General features: G+C 41.8%; 1 protein-coding gene and 1 pseudogene across 1 annotated transcript in view; one reads left to right on the top strand and one right to left on the bottom strand.

The window, feature by feature from the left end:
* Positions 1 to 21,990, top strand: part of OXSR1 (oxidative stress responsive kinase 1) — a 90,146-nt gene that overhangs the window by 22,130 nt on the left and 46,026 nt on the right. The window contains exon 3 of the mRNA XM_031607883.2: positions 9,411 to 9,519. Coding sequence (XP_031463743.2) covers positions 9,411 to 9,519 — 109 coding nt within the window. The remainder of the gene's footprint in view (positions 1 to 9,410; positions 9,520 to 21,990) is intronic.
* On the bottom strand, positions 1,607 to 7,721 carry LOC149917602 (uncharacterized; annotated as a pseudogene).

Raw genomic sequence — 21,990 nt, 5'->3', positions numbered from 1 at the left:
AAATATGCTCTTGTAAAGAGGAAAGGCTCCATTCAAGCTGTCATGTTTTAATGTGCTTGTGAAGGACTGCATGTAGGACTCTCTCTTAAGATGACCTGCATTCAAGCTCTGTTACAGCTCTTGTTAGCATAGGGGTTGCAGATTGCTTCCCTTTTCACAGTCAGTTTTTCTGTCTTGAGTACTGTCCCTTGGTACTCTTTCCAAGTCTTTTATGTGGCTTATCCCTACTTCTGTGCCTCAGTAGTATGCCAAACAGAATTGTCACAATCTACTAATTGAGATTGTTAGTGTTTGAGTAATTGCCAGTTCCAGCTAAAAGGGTTAGGTTCAGAAAGATACACTGCAGAGACTTGGCATGTAATTTTAGATAAGTATGTCTAATTGCATATTTTAAATCTCTCGCTGACCTGTTGCTCACAATGGCTCGACTTGTTATGGTAGCACTGCAATGAAAGGCTCTTGTCAGGTCTCAGTTTCCAATTTTGTTACCAAGTAGAGTGTGGGTCCTTCTGCAGACAAAAGTAGACATATTATAGGTCTGTTGTGAAGGCAGACATTTACATCTCAACATAGTGTTTGTTAATGCCTGGGATGAAGGCAGGTCTTTCTATACCTGCTGTCAGACTCTTCGTGACTTGCCTAGTAGCTTTTTGTAGTCAGCACTTGTTACGTGGCTCCAACAGACAAACTTGGGCACAGCCTGCAAAAATAACTTCTTTAATAGTGAGATGTGGAAAAGTGAAGAGAACCTGATGGTAAATAACCTTCCAACCAAAACCAGTTAATCTGTCCTCAGATGTAACATTTCTTTGATGTGCTTCAACATGATTTTATTCTAACAGCATCATACAGCTCCTTCAGAAGGTCAGGTTCTCCTTTTTCACTCTGATACGGTAGTCTGACTGGTTCTCTTTTTCTGCATACCTCAGAAGACAAATTCTTAATCTGATCTTTGAAATAAGCCTCTGTGCCATGTCTTCAGTTGTGTTGCCAGAGACTGTAGCCCTCCTAGAAACCTGATTTGAGAAACACAAGTAAGTGATTAGTGCCTGATGCTTCAGAGCAGAATGCAGTATTCAAGCCCTGGACAATTTTGGGATAATCTCTTGCTAAATAAGTTCTTGTTCTGACGTGTAACAGTTGAGCTCTTATTTATCCAGATTTAAATTGATCTCTTAATTATTTTTGAAAATGTATCAAAAATGCAACTATGGTGACTTGAAATAATGAGAGGAGGAAGATGTTTTTTGAGCTGCTGTAGCTTTCTGGGACGGATCACCAAGGTAGGTGTGTTTTATGGGAAAGAGTCTTTTCCTTTGATTTGTTCTGAATTTCAGCTTATTGAATGTTGTTTCTCAATGAAAGAGTCAAAAAGATTAAAGGTCCTGATCTCCCTGCTCTTCCATGCTTCTTAATCTTGTCTCCATATTTGCTTCTTCTCCAGAGTAAATATTTTCAAGGTTTTCAGTCTTGCGGTCTCCCTTTGTGCCAGTTTCCTAGATCTGTTTAATTACCTTTTTCTGAGCAACCACTTGTTATTGCAGGATTATTTTTTTCTCCAAAGCCCACAAATGCAAGCCCTTGTGGAGTACAGCTCTAAGAAATGAGTGCAAAGAGAAATATGGTGAGTCCATACTAATGCTATGCTCCCTCCTTGCTTTCTCTCCTCCCCTAATGCTGTTAAAAGCATGAAGTTGGGCTTTTATTAGATCCATTATCCTTCTATTGCACTGAGGGTATCCAGGCACAATAGTCAGCTTATGGAAAACTTTGTTCTGTCCCTCAGGCAGTAAATCAATGCTCTCATATTACAGCTGTGCCCAGCCATCAGAAAAGAGAAAATCTAACTTAAAATACATTTTTTTTCTTCTAATTCTACAGTGCTTCAGAGGTATCTGTAGATGAGGAAATGTAGGAACACCTCTTAGCTTTTGAGATGCCTTGTCTAGAGTGATTAAACTGGTCTAATAGTAGAACTTGACTCATTAAAAATATTGATTTTGATCCTGATATCTCCACATCCACTCAGGCTGTGTGGGCAATCAGGGATAACCTGCATCCTTGGCAAACGCTGCGTGACATTCTAGGTTACTGCAGTGGATTGGTTTCTTTCTGCTATAGTGTATGGAAAGGCACAATTTTAGGAAGGAATGATTTTTGTTGCACTGAGCAAACCAAGTTGAGATCATTGAGGTCTTCAGATGGAGTGATAACTGCTGTAAAGAACACAGACTGAAGCATAATGCTATTTAGAGATGTGGTTCTCTCTAGCTCAGCTACCAAATCAGGTGGTACTAGTCAGGAATTGATTTTAATACTTGATTTCTTTTTTTTTTCTTTCCTCCTGTGCATTAAATGTTGACGGGTCTTTCCTAGAAGGCCTATGAAGTTCATCTGGAAGGAAAGTACAATACAGCTCATTAATGATTCCTGCTCAGCAGTGTGTACTTGTCAAATATGGTGACATCAGTCTACTACTGGTCTTTGGGGCTTCCCTAGTTGTTATTTCAGTTCCACTTCTTGTCTTGCAGCCCACAGTAGATAAATGCATGTGAAGTGCTGTTTAAGTTTGTTGAAAACAGCCAACTCATGTTGTGTTTCACAGCTGAATGTTGTTTCCTACTGTATTGCTCTTCCCTCTACTTTCTATATGGAATGTAGTTACTGCAGTTGCTTGTCCTTGAAGCACAGTGGCATAACAGCTGCCTCAAAATAACTGTGCCTCAAGCTTTGTTCTTATACAGATGTCTTCTTGTAAAGAATTATTGATCTTAAAGGCCTTAGATTTCTTTTCTGTCCGTCAGGCTCAGCTTCGTTTTCATACAATTAAAACAGAGTTAGCTTTCTTTCATCCACATGGATTTTTCCTTGCTTTTGAGAAGCAGATGATAGGATTTCTCTCTGTTTAACAGTTGGTGGGAATGTTGAATAGCTATAAGGGTGTATCACAGAATGACAGAATTGTAGGGGTTGGAAGGGACCTTAAGAGATACAACCCTCCTGCTAAAGCAGATACCCTATAATAGGTTGTACAGGAAGATGTTTGGATGGGTCTTGAATATCTCCATAGAAGGAGGCTCTACAACCTTTCTGGGCAACTTGTTCCAGTGCTCCATCACCACTACTGTAAAGAAGTTCTTCTGCCATATTAGTATGGAACTTCCTATGTTCAAGTTTTAGGCCATTACTCCTTGTCCTATTGCTGTGTGCTGCTGAGAAGAACCTGGCCTCATCTCTTTGCCTCCTGCCTCTCTTTAGGTATTTATAAATATTTATCAGATTCTCCTCTCCCTCCCCATGTCTTTTTTTCCCTAGGCTGAGCAGACCCAGGCTACTCAGCCTTTCATCATATGGGTGATGCTCCAGGTCCTTAATCATGTTTGTTGCCCTCCACTGAACTCCTTCCAGGAGATCCCTGTCTTTTTTTTGAGCTGGGTAGCCCAGAGCTGGATGCAGTAGTCTAAATGTGGCAGAATAGAGAGGGAGGATCATCTCCCTTGACCTGTTAGCCGTGCTCTTTGTAATGCATCCCATGATTCCATTGGCCTTCTTGGCCAGAAGGGCACACTGCTGGCTTGTGGCCAACCTGTTGTCCACCAGGACCTCCAGGTCCTTCTCTGCAGAGCTCTGCAGAGCTGTTTTAGATAAGTCTTTCTCAATTGTGGGAGCTACAGAGGCAGCAATGCTTTCTGAGTTATTCAGTAGAGGACAAGTTTGGGAGACAGAGTCCAGAGATGGACATGACAGGTTTTATACATAAAGGAGAGAAGTGAGGGTGCTACTTTCTTCTACTCCTGTGGTCAGAGGGTAAGGAAGCTGAGGGTAACAAATCTAACTACAATAGAAATATATGTCCTTTTGAATTTCATGGAATTGGCCTGGGGAGCTTGCTGCCAGTAATATGGAGATCAAACATTGCATGAGATTAAATAAATCAACCTATAGTAGAGAAGGTTAAATTAGATAGGATTTATAAAAAGGATTATGAACTCCCCTGGTTTAAAGCATCAGCCAACTGTTAACTGCCTGGGCTTAGTTAGAAGTCTCCCCTCTGGGCAGATAAATCTGTAACTGCTTGTTATAGGGTTTTACACCTTCTTTTGAAGACTTGGACAGGATATTGAACTGGCTTTGATCTGACAGCAGTTCCTACAAGTGGATTAACTAGACCATAAGGTTGATGGGAACAAAGGAGCAGAGTGCTGTAGACATACAGACTTTTCATCCGTGTCTTTCATCTTATGGGAATTGCCATCATAGTTCCACTTCAGTCCTCAGGACTTTTACACTTGCTCCAAAGGGAAGAAAATTCCTTTAGTGTCAGTGCCAGATAGTGTAGTGCATAACACATGACCTCTGCATGGTTATTCACTGTGCTCTGTTGCATGTTTCTTGCATAGTGAGACTGCAGTTGTACAGAAGGCTTGGAGCTGTTGTACTGCTTGATTGTAGAGTTATCAGAGCAGCAGCAGCAGCAGCAATCTTGATTACTGTACTGGTTGAAGCTGTTTCTTGGACAGCTTGTCACAGCAGTAGTTTGTTTCCCATTGCCTAACATTAAATTCCTTATGAAGACTTCTTATCCATTTCAAAATTAGGTGTGTAATAGTTTCGTCTATTGCTCTGGATGGGCTGATCTAATCCTTTAGTTGTGCCAGTCTCTCCCCAGGGCTTGAGGTAAGGAGTTGAACTGAATAATCTGGACAGGGAATTTGTATCAGAATCTCAGATTTTTAGCTCTGTGCTTCTTCCTCTTCTTTTTCAAATAATGATCCTTAAGTTGACAGAACATCCTGGTTTTTATGCTGATATTTAAAAATGGGAATGAATCCATATTTCCAGTTTTATAGTCTTTAAACAAAACCATTAGAATTTTAATTTAAAGTAAAGCTTATGGTTATGTCTGCTGATAGAACCAGAGTTCTTAAACCTGCTTAAGAAGGATGAAGAAGAATGTATTGCCTTGTGCCTTGAAGTTTCAGCTGTGAGAAGTGCTTCACCATCCGAAGCTGGAGCATTGATGTACTCAGGGAAGAGACTATACCTGACCTGCTTTGATTTCCACTTTCCTCCCCCACTCAATTCTCTTGTGTCATGATTGCTTTCAAGTAGGATAGCCAGGTAAACAGCTTTCTGGAGTTCTCTAAACCTGCAGGTACCCTCATGAAAGCAGATTGCTTATATTGCTTGTGTTCTGTCTGTTGAGTTCATGTCAACATAGAGCAAGTAAAACTAAATAAAGCAAGCCTTGTATTTGAAAGCAAATGTCTTTGAAATGTGCCTCAGGGGCAGATAAGCATTAAGAAAAGAAGGTGATAATGTGAACAGAAAATACCAGTGAAATAGGTTCAGCCAGCAGCTTTACCTGCTTTGTGTCTCTGCTCTTGTTGACTCAAACTTCACCAGAGGAAAATAGATGTACTTCCAGAATAGCAGATCTCCAGAAGTGTGTCTGACTTAGAGGAGATAAATAGGTTTCTTATTATTCTAAATTATACTTTAGAGCAATTTTATTAGCATTTCAGAAGCCTTGAAATGCTTCCTTTATTGTCTGCAAAAGCACTGAAAACATTCATTAGAACCCTTAATGGAAGATGTGGGGGCCTTTATAGCTAACCCCAGTCTGTTTGACAGTACAGTTATTTTTAATATCTAGCCTAGGGTGAGCATGTAACCATCTCCAAACCACTGCCTGTGTCTAGATGTGTTTTTATCAGTAATTTGTTCTCCATAGCTGAACAGAAGGCAGTTGAATTTATAGCTCTTGAAATGGGGAATTGGCAGTAAGGCTGTGGCTTTTAACTGAGGGGATTTAGCTGCGTGCGTGTGTGTGTGTATATAAAAAAGCAACTGGGTGGATGTCTACCAGCAGCTGGAGCTGCAGCTAGTTTGAAGAGGTGGTAACTATGAGCAGGAATAAAATGTTGCCATTTCAGAAGTTCTGTGCGTTAGCCCCAATAAATTGCAGTGCTTAGCACTGGCATTATGACAGATGTGTAAAAATTGATGAGAATGTTATTAGTTTTCCAACATAGTTTTGATGCTAGCAAAAGTGAGGGCAACACATCTATAATTCAGCTGTTTCTTTGTGTGATTTGAGGATAGCGAGGTCTTTTAGCAGAAGATGGGAAGGGGAACCATTTGCCTGATAGTACTTTGTGGTGTTTGAAGAGCAGTTCTGCAGTGAAAGCTCTGAAAAACTTTGGCACCAAGATTGAAGCCGTGCTTCCTGCACCTAGAAAGACCATTGCTACATTCCATCCCCTCCTCCTCTTTCTGTAAGTGTATTTCTGTGCAGAGCTCCCCAGTGATTCTTGACGGGTTTCCTTAACTACAGCACTTTAATCTTTGCATTTGTAGTGCTGTAACACACTTGTATACAAGACAGAACTGGTTTCGATATTTCAAGGAAGCATTTTAACCACGAAGCCCACTGTGATTTGCCACACTCATTCCAAGCAATGTATGCAGACTTCTTGGTGGCATACAGTGGTAGAACGAGGGGCAGCAGGAATTTCTGTACCAACACAAGGAAGAACTTCACTGTCAGAGTGACAGAGCACCAGAACAGCCTGAGCAGATAGGTCGTGGGGTCTCCTTTCCTGCAGACATTCAAGACCTGTCTGTACACCTACCTGTATGCCCTGCTGTAGGGAACAGCTTTAGCAGGGGGTTGGACTCAATGGTGTCTTGAAGTCCCTTCCAGCCCCTACAATTCTGTGGTTATTCTTTACTGGTAATAGTAAGGAACTGGGGGGTGGGATGTAGTCTATTATTCAGAGCCTTGCTATGCTGTTTAAGAACCGGCTTAATCTGCTACTGCACATCAACAAGCTGATGGTGTTTTGTCACATAGATCAAGCTTAATATGATTTGTTTTTTCTTTTCCTTTTTTATGTACTGCAGCCTATGACAAATGTAACTTTTTTTCTTCATTTCAATTGTTATTTCTAGCCTAGGGAGTGGAATATGGTAAATGTGCAAGAGAGGAAATTCTTGGAAAATAATAAAATAGAAACAGAATGTTACAGAATCACTGTGAAGTGGTGTAACACTAATTGTATGGAAAAGATCTGATCCAGGCCTAGTATGTTAAATAAACTCGGTCCAGGCTTTATCTTGCTGTCTCCTGAACTCCAGTGGGATACACTAATATCTATAAAATACATAATATTTGTGCATATTTTTTAATTACTCTTGATCTCCTAGGGAGCCTGTTCAAAATATTTTGAGAGGTTTTGCTGGTTTTAATCTTATCTCAGTTACTCTTGATCATTTCTGAGAATCTTGGCTTTGGGGAAGAGCTGGCTGATATGAGGACTAGCAGAGCAACGTCCTGCTTGCTTCTTTCCACCTCTTTTTTTTTCCTCTGATGCCATTTGTGAATGTGTTTTTCTACTTGTTAAACGTTTGCATGCATGTTTTAAAATTAATTTAAAGCCTTAGATCAAATGGTAGTTCCAGGTGCAGGTACAAAGGCTGTGTCAGGTTTATGGATTCCTTAAAAAGGGATGCTGTCCAGTGCTGTCAGCAAGTCCAGTATGATTCCAGGGTAAGCAAATGAGTGTAAAACTCTGAGCTCAATAAACTGAGTTTGGAGAGGTGGTACAAATCAATAGAGTTGCAGTGGGTGCTTGCAGACGGCTTTCTAAGCAACTGGGTTTTATGCAACCAGTATGGCAGAGGGCACAGAGCAGTCACTGAATCTGACCTGTGTTCATCCAGGTTCCCAGCTGTCACCCATCCCCTGGCAGAAACTGGAAACGAGGCAATTTTTTATTGTCATCTTTGTCTGTTGAGGAGTTTTCCTGCTTTGTAAAGAAACCTAATTGAAAAGCATTAGCGAACTCTGAAGGTGCTGATTTATTTCCTTTTTTGCGAAGTAGCTTCACTCAAGCATCTATGATTCTATGTGTTTGCAGGGAAGAGAGCTAGAGCAGTCAGAATAAGCAGAGGATATTATTTCAGGCTGTATTTATTTTCACAGAGTGGTTTTCAAGTCATCGTGTACGCTATACTGACTTCAATGGCCTACTCCTCTGCTCTTCAAATATCCCTTCCTGTTTAGGATTTTTGTTTAATCTTTGTATTGGAACTTCCTGGAAAGTTGGTGCTTCTACTGGGGGAGCTGAAAGAGGAACCAAGTGCATTTGATTCCTCAAATACACCTACTCTGGAAAGCAGCATTGAACTGGATAAATCAATACCACTGTTTCTGTGTAGCTGCGACTTCACACTGCTTGCCAGGTATGCAGCTGGCTCTTATGCTGCATTTAGTCACAAGCAGAACTTTATACATGGGTAGGAGAGGAACAGGCAGTGTCAGCATTCCTGGGCATGAGTGAGTCCTCAGAGCATCCTCTTGTGGTTTGATGCTTTGGGAGGAAGGAATCAGGGCATGGCTGTGAGGTGGTCTTGCTCTCCTTCCCCTTTTGTAAGTGGTGTCTATTGTCAGCTCTCAGAGACAGGAGATCCAGGTATTGGGGAATGCATGTGTCTCACTAGAAGCTGCAGTCAGGCAAACTGGGGCTCTTGGCTGAGATTACCTGCCTGGATGCAGCACTGATGCCCAGCTAGGTAGTGCAGGGTGCCAGGCTTGGCTTAATGGGTGGTTTTTGTTTGTGGGCAATCAAGAAACTGTGAGGCTTTGTCCAACCTAGTTGTTAGTACTTGCATAATGAGATATTGGTCACTGTTTTGTCATGTTGTTTCCCCTTTGTGAAACCTCAATCCTTAACCCATAAATGAATGTAAGAGTAAGTACGGTCATAACTCAAGCAGTTTCATATCTGAACATATTTACTGTTGTACTCCCATCTGTAGTAGCCAACTACTTTCTAATTTCAAACTGTTTTCTCTATTCTTCCTGTATGACAAAAGCTATAGCTATCCTTTGTGCCCTCAACCTGATTGAGCTGAGCCATCTGCTTTCATGCTGAGAAGAAACATTAGGGATGAGAGACCCTTTTTTTCCCAGAGGCAAATATTTTCCTTTCTCATCCAAATGATAGTTTTTACCTGATTAAGCATCTGTTGTGTAATGGATCACTGAAAGAAATTGGTGGCATAAGCTGCTTGGGTAACACTGGTGAGTTTTCGGGAGTGTTCTGTTGTAGCTGAAAGCAGAATCATTTTATTGCTCCTGCCAAGAGGTTTCAATCCACCTTTGTTTTCTGTTACTCAGAGAGATAGACAGGTGGAGCATCTTTGAATAGCTTAAGGCTTGGTTCTAGTATGATGCAGGCTGACTATTAAAAGTTTCTAGGTTTTTATTTTTGTGGTTAGCTCCTAGGTATTCTCTTTTTTTCCTCTCACCTTCATTGAATGTTTCATTTTGAGGGAGATAATTTTTGTACTTGGGGAACAACAATCATTGCGACTAACTGCTAATATTTTATTTTTCTTTGCAGAAAGAAATTCAAGCAATGAGTCAGTGCCACCACCCCAACATTGTATCTTACTACACATCATTTGTGGTGAAAGATGAGCTTTGGCTGGTGATGAAGTTACTTAGTGGAGGTGAGTGGTCCAATTCGATACCCTGAAAGGCAGCTGACCAGTGTTTTCTTTTGTTTTCATTCCAGGTTTCCTTCCCACTTCTGAATTAACATTGAATGATAATGCTTAACTTCAACCCATTCAGCTCAGAAATAGCTTTTTATTTCATGTACGTCTGTAGTAATACCTAACTGCATGGCTGACTGTCTTTAACTCCTGTTTTGTAAATTATACAAAATAATTCTACAAGATACTGTCAGTGTTTAATTGCTGAATGACTCAGTTGAGTTTGAAAACAGAAGGATGTGACTTCAGACACTGAAAAAAGGAACTCGGGTACAGATGTAGTAGTTGAAACCATCCTAAACTTCAAAATAACAGAAACAACACCACCATTGCACCTGAGATTGTTTCTCATATTGCATTTACAAAAGTTTCTTAATCCTTTTCCATGATCCTAGGGTAAACCTTCAGAATTAGAGATGAATGGAACCACCTCTGCTGAGCCCAGCCATTCCCAGTAGCTTTATAGCTGGGGCTGTGATGTTAGCAGCTCCTCTTGCAGGGCTTATTGCTTACCCTTTTCTCACCTGAGTTGGAGACCTGCGTGTGGTGCTGGATAGCTTGTTGGTAATCAGCCAGTCTATTGATTTTTAAGTAACTTACATATTGGCTGCCCTTGTGAGGAACTTATATCACCTCTTCTTCAAAGCAGAACTGCTGCTGTAATGCCAGTCTGTTGCTTTAAAAAGGGAGGACAATATCATCGAATCATCAAGGTTAGAAAAGACCTCTAAGATCATCCAGTCCAACCATCCACCTATCCCCAATAGCTCCCTTTAAACCATGTCCCTCAGTACAACATCAAAATGTTTCTTGAACACCTCCAGGGGTGGTGACTCCACCACCTCCCTGGGCAGCCTGTGCCAGCACCTGACCACTCTCTCAGAGAAGTATTTCCTAATGTCCAACCTGGATCTCCCCTGGCTCAACTTGAGTCCATTCCCTCTAGTCCTATTGCTAGTTAGAGGGGAGAAGAGACTGACTCCCACCTTACCACAACTTCCCTTCAGGCAGCTGCAGAGAGCAGTAAGGTCTCCCCTGAGCATCCTCTTCTCCAGACTGAGCAGTCTCAGCTCTATCAGCCATTCCACGTCAGACTTGTGCTCCAGACCCCTCACAGATCTGTTGCCCTTCCCTGAATGTGCTCCAGGGCCTCAATGCCTTTTTTGAACTGAGAGGCCTGAAACTAAGCACAGTACTTGAGGTGTTGAGTGCAGAGGGATGGTCACTTCTCTGCTTCTGCTGGCAGCGCTGTCTCTGATACAAGCCGGGATACTGCTGACCTTGACCACCTGGCAGATCATGAGCCAGCAGTGTGCCCGAGCATCAGCCAATACTCCCAGGTCTGTTTCCTCTACACAGCTTTCTAACCACTCTGCCCCAAGCATTGCGTGGGGTTGTTGTGGCCAAAGTGCAGTACCCAGCACTTGGTCTTGTTGAACTTCATCCCGTTGGCCTGAGCCCAGCAATCCAGCCTGTCCAGGTCCTTCTGTGGGTCTTCCTACCCCCAGGGCAGATCAACACTTCCAGCCTGTCTGGTGTCATCTGCAAGCTTACTGAGGGTGCACTCAATGCCCTCATTCAGGTAATCAGTAAAGATATTGAACTAGACAGGCCCTGATACTGACCCTTGGGGAGCACCACTAGTGACTGGTTGCCAACTGGATGTGACTCCATTCACCACCAGTCTCTTGGCCTGGCCATCCAGCCAGTTCTTTACTCAGCAGAGTATATCTGTCCAAGCCATGGGCTGCAGCTTCTCCAGGGGAACACTGTGTGAGACCATGCCCAAGGCTTTGCTGAAGTCTGGCTAGACTACATCCAATAGCCTTTCCTTCATCCACCGGGCAGGTCACTAGATCCTAGAAGGAGATCAGATTGGTCAAGCACAACCTGCCTTTTCCCTCTGTTTGTCTCATGCATGCTATGTGATCTCCCTCAGGGTGATCTGCTCCATAACCTTTTCTGGCACCAAGGTCAGGCTGACAGGCCTGTAGTTCCCCATATCACAGAATCGTAGGGGTTGGAAGGGACCTCTAGAGATCATCGAGTCCAACCCCCTTTGCCAAAGCAGGATCCCTACACCAGGTTGCACAGGTAGGCGTTCAGGCGGGTCTTGAATATCTCCAGAGAAGGAGACTCCACAACCTCCCTGGGCAGCCTGTTCCAGTGCTCCGTCACCTCACCGTAAAGAAGTTCTTGCGCACATTGTGCGGAACTTCCTATGCTCCAGCTTCTGGCCATTTCCCCTTGTCCTGTCTCTGCACACTGCTGAAAACAGTCTGGCCTCGCCACTTTGCCCCCCACACCTTAGATATTTATAGACCTGGATCAGGTCCCCTCTCAGTCTTCTCTTCTCAAGGCTAAACAGACCCAGTTCACTTAGCCTTTCTTCATATCCTCTTTACATCCCTTCTTGTAGGTAGGAGTCATGTCGACAAGCCTCCAATCCTCTGGGACCTTTCCAGTTTACCAGGAATGCTGATTAATGATGGAAAGTGGCTTGAATATCACCTCCACCAGTGCTCCCTCAGCGCCCTTGGGTGGATCCCATCTGACCCCACAGACCTGGTGGTCCAGGTGGATTAGTGGGTCTCTAACAGTTTCTACCTGAATCATGGAGTCTTCATTCTGCTCCTCATTCAAGACTTCCAGCTGCTTGATTTGTATAGCATTGTTCCTTGCAGCTGGATGTCTTTCCCACTTCTAGGTGACAAAATAACTGCAATACTTGGGGTGATTTCAAGTTACCACCTAGTTCACAGGGCCAGGGAAACTTCTTGGGTTTATTCTCTCAGGTGCTGTAGAAACAACTTCTTTGAGGGAGAAAATTGTAAAGCTTCATATCAGCAATGCTAGATCTGATGTCATAGTATTTTCCAGAATTCTTAAGTTGTTATCAAGACAATAAATGATATTCAGTTTGGGATGATGAGAGGACTGTTGCCGAAGTTTTAGGCTGTCTTAAGGAAGGTTTAATGTTCCTGGTGCCCTTGAGAAAGGGAATTGGAAGCTGAAAAACTTCTCTTTCTTTTTAAAAAGAAAATAATAATAATAAAAAAAGATATTTGCTGGCTTTTCTGCTCTTGGCTCAATACTGAAGACTGTAAAATGCCAGAAGATGTGGAAAAATCTGGCTAAACTTGTTGGCTTCTTCCCTGAAAGCTTGACAGTGACCATAAGTATGCGTCTTTGAAAATCTTTAGTATTTTAGCAGTTCTCTTGGGGGCAATCAAACTTCATGCTGACTTAAATCTTTTTTAAAGATTTTATGATGTCCTACATGCTCATGTGTCATTAAGCAATATCCCTTATTTTCTTGGAGGGATGTGTAACAGTCAGGTCATGAAAGATGGGATTTCTGATTGTATGTAGAAAAGAATCCTTTGCCAGTTCAGTACAAATGATTTTGCTGTTGTATAAGAAGTGCCTATGGGAGACCCTCACAAACACATAAAGTGGTGTTTTAGGGGTACAGGATGGTCAGCAGCAATGTTAGTGGTCTTTTTAGGAGAATACACAGCCCCCTTGTAGTGGTTTTCTGGCAGTATGAGGCTAATTCTTGAACCTCCAAATGTTGCTTTCATTCTTTCTCTTTTTTTTTTTTTTTTTTTTGCAAAGGTAGGGGAAAAGAGATCACTCCTTGGACCATAAAGTACCACATAAAAGAACAGAAAAAGTTTAGAAAAACAATCATAGCTTCAGAACTATTCTCTTGGTGGTGAGACATAACCTGTTTGTCTTGAATATGCACTTTGAATAGGCTTCTACATTATGCAGAGTGGTATTTGACCCCTCTGCAACTTTGACCTTAAGTAGAGAACTGCTTTAAAGTAGCTATTGTACAAAAATCTCTGGTTTGCTCTGTTGCACTTGTTGAACAGCAGGGATGTGCAATTAAAGACAGACTGATTTCTCACTTGAAGCAAAACATTTGGGGCCTGGGGGGAATTGCTAAAGTATATTTTGAGGGCAACTTGTCAGTTTTTTATGCAGGAAGAAGATACCTTGAGAGGTATTTTTCAGCCTTTTTTAGCTTATGATTTTTTCATGGCTGCACTTCAGAAATGGGATTTTAGATCTTACAGGCACGTTCTACAGGACAGTCCTGAGGGTGGGTTAAGAAACTTGTGTGTCAGAGCTTTCTGACTGAGGAACTTTTCCATTCACTTTTAATGAGACTATTTCCAGTTGTTTTTAAGTTGAGTGATTTATATAAGGAGATGCTTTAAAACCTGCTTTTCATTCCTTTCAGCTTATCAGTAAAAGATTGGCTAGTTCTGTGGTCATCTGTTATCCGATGGAAAAAAATAATGGTCTGAATTTCTCAACAGAAAGGAGCTTTGGCTGTTTTATGAATTTGAAAGGGGAGAAAAATATAACGAGGTGCAGCCTCTTTTATTCCATTTAACCATTCACAGAGAACAGGCTGAGATTTGTACATCCAAGTAAGCACATCAGATCTGTTTTGATGCATTGGTTGTGTTTATGTTCTGTGATTTTTTTGTATGGGTAAAAGTTCTTACTGTTTCTCTTCTCTCAGTTTCAACCTATGCTGGTTTGTGTTTTTAGGCTGAAAGCAACTTAAAATTTAGCCTACTTACATGGACCTTATTGCTATGATGCAGTCTTAAATGTAAGTCTTTGTTGTTGTTTTAAGTGTGATTTAATTTAATTTTCTGATTGCAGTCAATTTGTTGAACCTTAACCTAATCATATGGGTGAATATTCTAGAAACAGCCCTTAGGGATGGTACCCTGAATCCCTGGAGCTTTGTCTGTGCAGTCAGAGCACTCCAAGGCAGCTCCACTGCCTGTGTGATGTTGTCTTTGAAACTGAGCTTTTTATCTCCACTTTGCAAGTACTGTGTTGGTGGAAAATACTGTGTTCCATCTTTGAAAGTTGTCAGCAGTGAGTAGGTAATGGTGAACTGTTGGGGAATACCTCGTGAGAGCTGCCTGTCTACAGCAGGGCCAAGTCAGGCTGGTGGAAGTTGGTGCTGAAAGCCCTTAGAACTGGCTGATTTGACACGGAGGCAGAAGAGCTGCATAGTTGTTCCTGATTGCATGCACTGTGGCTGTTATGGTGTCCAGCTGGTAGTGATAAGGGGGTGCTGGTGTGTCCAGTTCTGATCCCCTCTTTCAGATCTGACAATATAGGTCTGAGTCAGATTTGTGAAGTATCTGCTGCTTGTTTCCTTTAGGAGAAACTGCAGATTCTTTTCTCTGAATTTCTGATGATTAAACTGTTTTTCAGGGATCCAAGCTTAGCAATGTCAACTTGGCACCCTGGCCTCTTGGTCCAATGTTACTCCAGACTAAACTTCAATAGCTATTTCTAGCCAACTGCTGCCCCGTTCTTTGCCTTGTTGGCATTCCCATGTCATGAGTGTTAATCGTGCCTTCTAAAACTATCTGATGCCCTGTCCTGCTCTCCAGCTCTTGTGGCTTTTTAGTAGGAAGAGGAGCAGCTGACCTTCAGTGCTTTTTCTGGTTGTGATCTGTTTACTCCTCTAAATTCTCTTTGGTTCCAAGAACTCTCATTTAACCCAAAGCTGTGGCCAGCTCCACAAAACAGTTGCTCACGTAGAACAGCCATTTGTGACCATTGCTGCATCACATAGCATTTTTTAAATTGTTTTATTGTTTACCAGCAGATGAAACCTCCAGAAATATTTCTGAACTGTAAATTTTTCTAAATGTTGGAACTCTTTCCAAATTGGGCTGTTAGATCTTCTGCCTTCTTACAGGCTTGTAATTAAGTCTACTAAGAAGTCTGTTGTGTTGAAATAGTTAAACTTTTTCCAGAAGTTTTTAGGATTAAATAATCAGCCTCTTCCTTCAACCTTTCTTCTTCATTACTTGAAGAAGTGCTTGGCTAGCACTGGCCATGCCCTCCCTTTCCTCTGGCTTGCTCAAGTCCTACATGTCTTTCAGGGGGATGGGACATCTTGTTCTACTCCTCCATGTTAACCTCTGGGGTTAACTTGCTGCTGGAATTAGGAGTGGTCAGATCAAAGTCAGAGGTTCATAGAAATCCTCATGCTTATGTTGAATTATTTTGTTAGGAGAGAGCTATGTTGTTTTCAGTCCCTCTGGAGGGTTCTTAATTTAATCTGTGTCTCTACAAATAAATTTCAAACGATTAAGGATGGGGTAAGTCAGAGGCAGGAGACTGTAGGGACTGTATTTGATTATGGGATGTGGAGCTTGGAGATGCATTGCCATTCCTAGTTGTAAAAAGAAAAGCTTAAAAAATAGCTAATTTTCTTCAGATTTCTTCTCTAAACATGTGTCCTAACACTAGGAGACTGCCTTACCTCCTTTATTGTATTATCTCGCTTCCTGCCTTAACGTGGTCTCTCTCACTCATCATGCAAGTACTCTAGAGAGAAAGAAGCAAGAAGTGAAGTAGCCTTAACTTTCTCCCTCTGTGCTGATGTGGTTTGACCAGGGTTAAGAAACGACTCCAAAAGCAGAAACCTCAAGAGAACTATGTAGGTGTCTTTTCCTTTGTTTTATGTAACTTGTTCTTTGCTTTAGTGTTCATCTGCTGCATCTGTGTATTTCAACCCCAGACCTGCTGAATCCAAGCAGCTGTTCTCCTTCAGTGTTTTATTCCTTGGTTTGTCAGAGGCTGACAAGGTGCAGGTTTAATCCTTGGCTCTGGTGACAGGCTCACTGAAACCACTGGCTTCTCCCAAATGCCTTAAGTAGCAGGGGATCTTGCAGCCTTCCAGTGTGCAGAGATGCAGCACCATGTTCAGCATCTGTATCCCTTAACTCTGAGACAGATCTCAGTTCTCCCAAAATTGGCTAATGAAACACTAGTGATCTCCAGCACCATTTCACAGCCTTTTTGTGGCAGGCTTTTAAAGGGCAAACTGACTTTAATACATATACTATTACATTTCTGCTGGAAACGTTAGAGTATTACACTTTCTTGTGTTGATTGCCAGGCAAATTTAAAGGAGGTGGTGGCCTTTTTTTAGCATATAACTTTTCCTGTATCTGTCTTGTTACTGAGGTTATAGTGTAACATGTGACATGTGGTTCCTACAGCAACTAGCTCTGCTACAAGTTTCTTTTGCCTCTGGGGGTGTGTAAAATTCCAGCCATATAATACTCTTGCATTTATCTGTAATCTTCCTCTTAAACTGCTCCAGTTTTCCTATCCTTCTCTGCTATAATGTCTTCACTCCTTGCGCTGAAACATTAAGCAGGATGGCTGATGGCTGTCACGTGGCTGCTTTCTTCATAAGGAGGAACATTAGAAGCAGACTTTCTAAATGCTGTTACCAGTGCTCAGGGCTGTAGGTGAGGTTGAAGAAATGCATTTTGGACTCGGAGCAGGAAGCACTGTTGTTTGTGGTGGCTTGCTGTTGAAAGTGAATCAATGGAACAATTAGGACTTCTTACCCCAAGGGTGCGATTACACTAAAGTTTTCTCCAGCAGCAGAGCTGGTTTTAGAAGTTTCTGGCTGCTGGTTCTCCACCCTGCCTGGAAAACTGGATTACCAGTTAGTGCAGTGATCTCATTTACAGTATGGCTTTGTAAGGAGGTGCATTGGCACAACAAGGGCGGAGGTGAGCTGTGATGCTGGAACTCATTAAATCTCATTTTGTGCTGAAGAAAATAGGGGAGCGTGTAGTACAGGGTGAATTTTGAAGGAGATGGCTCTACTTGGTATGTGTATAGGGTACAGGGCAGGACTGCAGTCACTAGAGTGGGTTGCAAATGATCTGCCAGATCTTAATCTACAGGAACATTGCCTTCTTAGAAATTTAGGATGTTCTTTGTTCACAGGTTTGTCTTTGCTGCTTAGATACTGCTGTCATGGGTGGAAGTTAACTGTTTCCTTCTGGAAAATTGGAAATGAGCTTCTGTGGATCGAGTCAGACTTAATCAGCTATTCTCCAGCTGTGGCAAAATGAGAGCTGCAGAGCTTCCTGCTCTTCAGTCCTTGGGGGGCAACAGGGAGAGCAAATGGGGGGATTGATTCCTTTTGTGCAACTGGACAGATGTCTGATCCATCTGCTGCAGGGCTGATGCGAGCAGTGAAGACTCCAGAACAAGTTACTCCCTGCTTGTTTGTATTTGACATTTAGTAGTTACAGGCTGGGTTTTGTTGCGTGAGGATAAGCCTATGTACAGCGTGTTCCCTGGTGACTTGTGCTGTCATTAGGAGCTATTGCATTAGGAACTGTCAGAGCAGACTGTGGAGCTTGTTAGTTTGAATGGAAAACCACTTAACTTTCAATTGCTGTATGGTTAGCACTGTGGGACTGCACTTTACTAAGCAGACGTAATACGGCTTGCAATTGGCGTCACATACTGGGGCACTTGAATAATGAATGACAAGTAATGTTAAATGCTCTATCACAGTATCTTTGCTCAATATCTTTTGAGCTTCCTGTCGGTGTGCTGCTCAGTATATATTTGATAGGCAGCAATTTGTTTAGAGCCACATTTTTTTCCACATCAATCTCTTAATGTCTCCTTTCTTTTGCCTGCTGCTGGACTTCATAATAATTGTTTATTGCTAGACTTCTTTAAATGTTCTTATCAATGACATTATCACTTATATTTATGTTTAGGCTCCACTTTTGGCTCTTCAGTTCTGTTTTGTGTTTTCCTGACGTGTTTCTCCTTCTGGGCTTGGAGCAGCACTTCAGTCAGCCTCAGCCAAACTACTTTTTTTTTCTTTCAGCTGAAGCCTAACCCCTGTTCTGTGCATGTGCAGCTTCTTCTCTTGTGTTTTCTGACTTCAAAAGAAACATGTACAATAAGTACTGTAGTATTACAGTTCTATAACCTGAAATAGGAGCTACATTCTAGAGAGAATTCAGATTTTACTTTTAAAGACATTTCAGTGACTTTTTGTTCTTGAAAATGCTACTATAACTATTCTTTAATGTGTGGTGTGTGTCTTATTTCCAGTATTAACTTTATCTTCTGGCCACTAGATCATGGGAGCTATTTGTCTTGCAGATTGCTCAGTCCACTTGTGTATGTGGAGCACAAATCCGCACTGACGTTACATTTAAGCAGAGATTCAGCAAAGTTTAGGTGTGTTCCAGACTTCCTCAGTTACTTTTTGAAAGTGGTTTGGAGCCTGGCTTAGAAACTAGTGGTACCCAGAGTTATGCTGGTATCCTGAAACAGGATGATCAATGGGTAGAACACCATGCTTCTGTGTAGATCTGATCTTGGTTCCAGTTCAGTTGAATGTTCTGGTTAATTTCTAGCAGTTAATGTGTTGCTGTGTTGGGAACAAGCCACTGTATGCAAAGTAGTCCTTTTTTTCCCTTAGGCTATGGATAGGGCTCCAGCCTACTAACCTCCTACAGCATAATGCAGTTGGTGAAAGTGAGAACATTTCCTAGAATCATGGAGTTGTTCGAGTTGGAAGGGACCTTTAAAGGTCATCTAGTCCAATTCTCTTGCAGCGAACCTGGACGTCTACAGCTAGATTTGTCTGCTACTGGTTATTCAGCCACACCGTAGCAATCTTCCTGAACCAGAATGTTAGGAGATTTCTAATATTGCACATAGCAGTGTATGGAAAGACAGCTTGGCTTTGTTCTTCATATCATACCATGCTGTGTTTTTATAAGGTTGCCTTTGTGTCTGAAGTCAACACCTACCTCCTGATTTACTGATCTGTGCATTGGGAAAACACAACATGTTGTGATGCCAGTAGCAAAGCTGTTTTTTAATAGTGTAAACAAAATAGGGATGAACCATCTAACGCTTTCTTGATCAGGAAGGTGGCTTCTCTTTTGCTTCTCTGCTGTTCCCTGAGTGAAGTGTTTCGCTGATGGCCTTGTTGCTGTTCTCCTTTCTGTAGAAGGTTGGCAAATTCCTTCACTTCTTTGGGCATCTCATTGGGAAAGTGGATTTTGAAAAACATGCTAAAAATGGCAGGTTGGACTGGGAGCAGATGCACAGCATGGGTGTGAATCAACTGTTGCCAGTTTACAAAGAAGGCTTGTTGTGTGCATGCCCTCTTGTCTTTTATTTTTTTTTCCCCCTTTTTACTGGGTTGGGTACAACCTCAAACTTGGCTGACACAGGATTTCTGACCAAATGATTTTGAACATCTTATCTTCCTCCTCATGTTCCCTGAGCCCTTTGCAGGAGAGGTGAAATGCTTCTAAACAAGGTCTGCTAACAGATTTGTGGGTGGAAAGAGGACAAAATGAGTACGTGAAGAACTGCATATTTTCACTGGACTTCTAAACAAGTGGCAGTTTGTTCTCCAGATAAAGGCACATTTCAGAGGAAAAACCTGAACAGTGAAAGTGAAGGATTTTTGGTCTTTTCCTGTAGGTGTCAAAAAAAATTCTTGTCCAAAATAAGGAACATCAGGGCTTGCAAGCACATTCTTATTAGTATGAATAGGTGACAGGCTGAATCCCAGCTGAGTCCTCATGCCATACAAGAGAGCATCTGAGCCAGTGGAACCTAAAAGGTGAGATTTCAGTGGAGGGGTTTGTATTCTAACTTTGGGTATTTCACAGGTTCATTCAGTGAAGATAATGCTGCTCCTATGCAGGGAGCTCAGCATGCAGAACAACCTAAGTTATGGCTGGGTGAAAACTTTGACTAATCAAGACCCAAGACAAAGCTAACTGAAGACAAGAGCCTCTGTGCTTAGCAGTTTTCAGCTTTCTTTTACCTTCTCTAAGAAGAGTATTCTTGTGTGAAATGTTGGGGAGATGTTACGCAACTAGACTTCTTTTTTTTGTTTTGTTTGCTTCTGCTGGATGCTGCTTCTAGCATCCAGGCTGGATGTGGCTCTGGGCAGCCTGGTCTACTGGTTGGGAACCCTGCATGCACCAGGGGCGTTGAAACTAGATGGTCATAATGGTCCTTTTCAACCCAGGTCACTCTACGATTCTACAGTTCTTTTTCTATTTTGTTAATGTGTGCTAAGATCTTGTGTTTTGTAAATACCATGAGCCAGATAAAGGTTTTTTGGGGAGGAAGAAACTGTAGGTGCCATTCTGAAGAAGAGTGGAGCTGGTCTTATTGCTTGCAACTGACACACGGGGCTATCAGCTCCTTTCTCTGCTCATGAGCGTGTTCTTCTCCTCCTTTTTCCTTGGCTCTGGCACTCATCCATCCCATAGATTATTTATGCTCACTGCTAACCAAACACAGCCTTTTTTTCTTGCCAGCTTAGTTTTCAGTCTGTTTAGCAGTTATCTTAGTGATGCCCAGCTCCTCTGCAGTGACGAAGATGGAAAGTGTGTGGCTGAGTAGAGCGGGGAGTTGCCCCCCTGGCTGCAGCCAGCTGTTGGGTAACTCAGCACACAGCACTTCCCACAACTAAGGGATACTGTGCACCCATCTGGTTGTTTCCTGTGCAGTTCTGATTGTGCAAAGCAAACCCTTGTTGTGCACAGATCTGTATCATCTTTCTGTTCTTCTGTGAGAATCCAGAAGTAAGATACTAAGTGAAAGCCTATCCACGTGGCTGTTTGAGCTTAGAGATATAGATAAGATAGTTAATTAAAAAAAAAAAAATAAAGCTGATAGATATTTTTTCTTGCCTGAACATTAAGACTGAAAAAAACAAATTCTTTATATTTTTGTTTACTTCAATAATTGCCAGGTACAATTTGTAATCTCCACATCAACCAAATTCATATAAGAAAGTTTCTTGTTTTTTTTGCTGCTTGTCAAATACAGAAGTGTTTGGTTTCTCCTCATTGCAAGTTAGGAAGAATGATATTTCAGCTTTTCTAAATTAGCTGTGTTAGTATTGAGATGTTCTTTCCCTGGTAGCCTTGCTTTTCCAAGGCTAACACTGCTGGAATTGGTGCTTTGCAGTCATGCCTGCTTTGGTCATTCTTTAAGAACTTCTTAGTGCTGCTGACATTACTTTGTGCTGATTGATATCTGTAAAAAAAAACTTAATAGTCAATTATCTGCTGATTAAATCATGTCAACCAATGTCTGAAGGGGTTGCAGAGCACACACCTGGAAAACAAGCTTAGGCATCTCATGCTGGGGCAGAGGGAGCAATAAAACCTAGCTCTGAGGAGACTCTCTTTAATCCAGATGCACACACACACAGAATATAACATCCAATAGATTGTGAAAACAGAACTTGCACAAGAAAAGTGTTATTGGTCAGTGATTCCACTTATTTCTGGGTGTGATTCAAAGAGGTGATTTACTCCATAAAATGTGGTTTGTCACACAAGGTGATGTAATTCACACCATGGCTGGGGGAGAAACGAAGCCTAATGCTTCTAGGGAAGGATCTAAGTTATCCTATTTTTGTATGCAGTAGAGAAATGATTTATGTTCAGAATTCAGCCTCATTTGTTCAATATTCAATATTTTAATTTCCTCTGTATTGAGTTTGCTAGAGCACAGAGTCTGATTTTTTTATTAAGCTTGTTGTTCTATGCTTGC

This window comes from Phasianus colchicus, chromosome 6, assembly GCF_987193195.1.
Source record: "Phasianus colchicus chromosome 6, bPhaCol1.hap1.1, whole genome shotgun sequence".
Taxonomy (NCBI): Eukaryota; Metazoa; Chordata; class Aves; order Galliformes; family Phasianidae; genus Phasianus; species Phasianus colchicus.
This window is presented reverse-complemented; position numbering and strand designations above follow the sequence as displayed.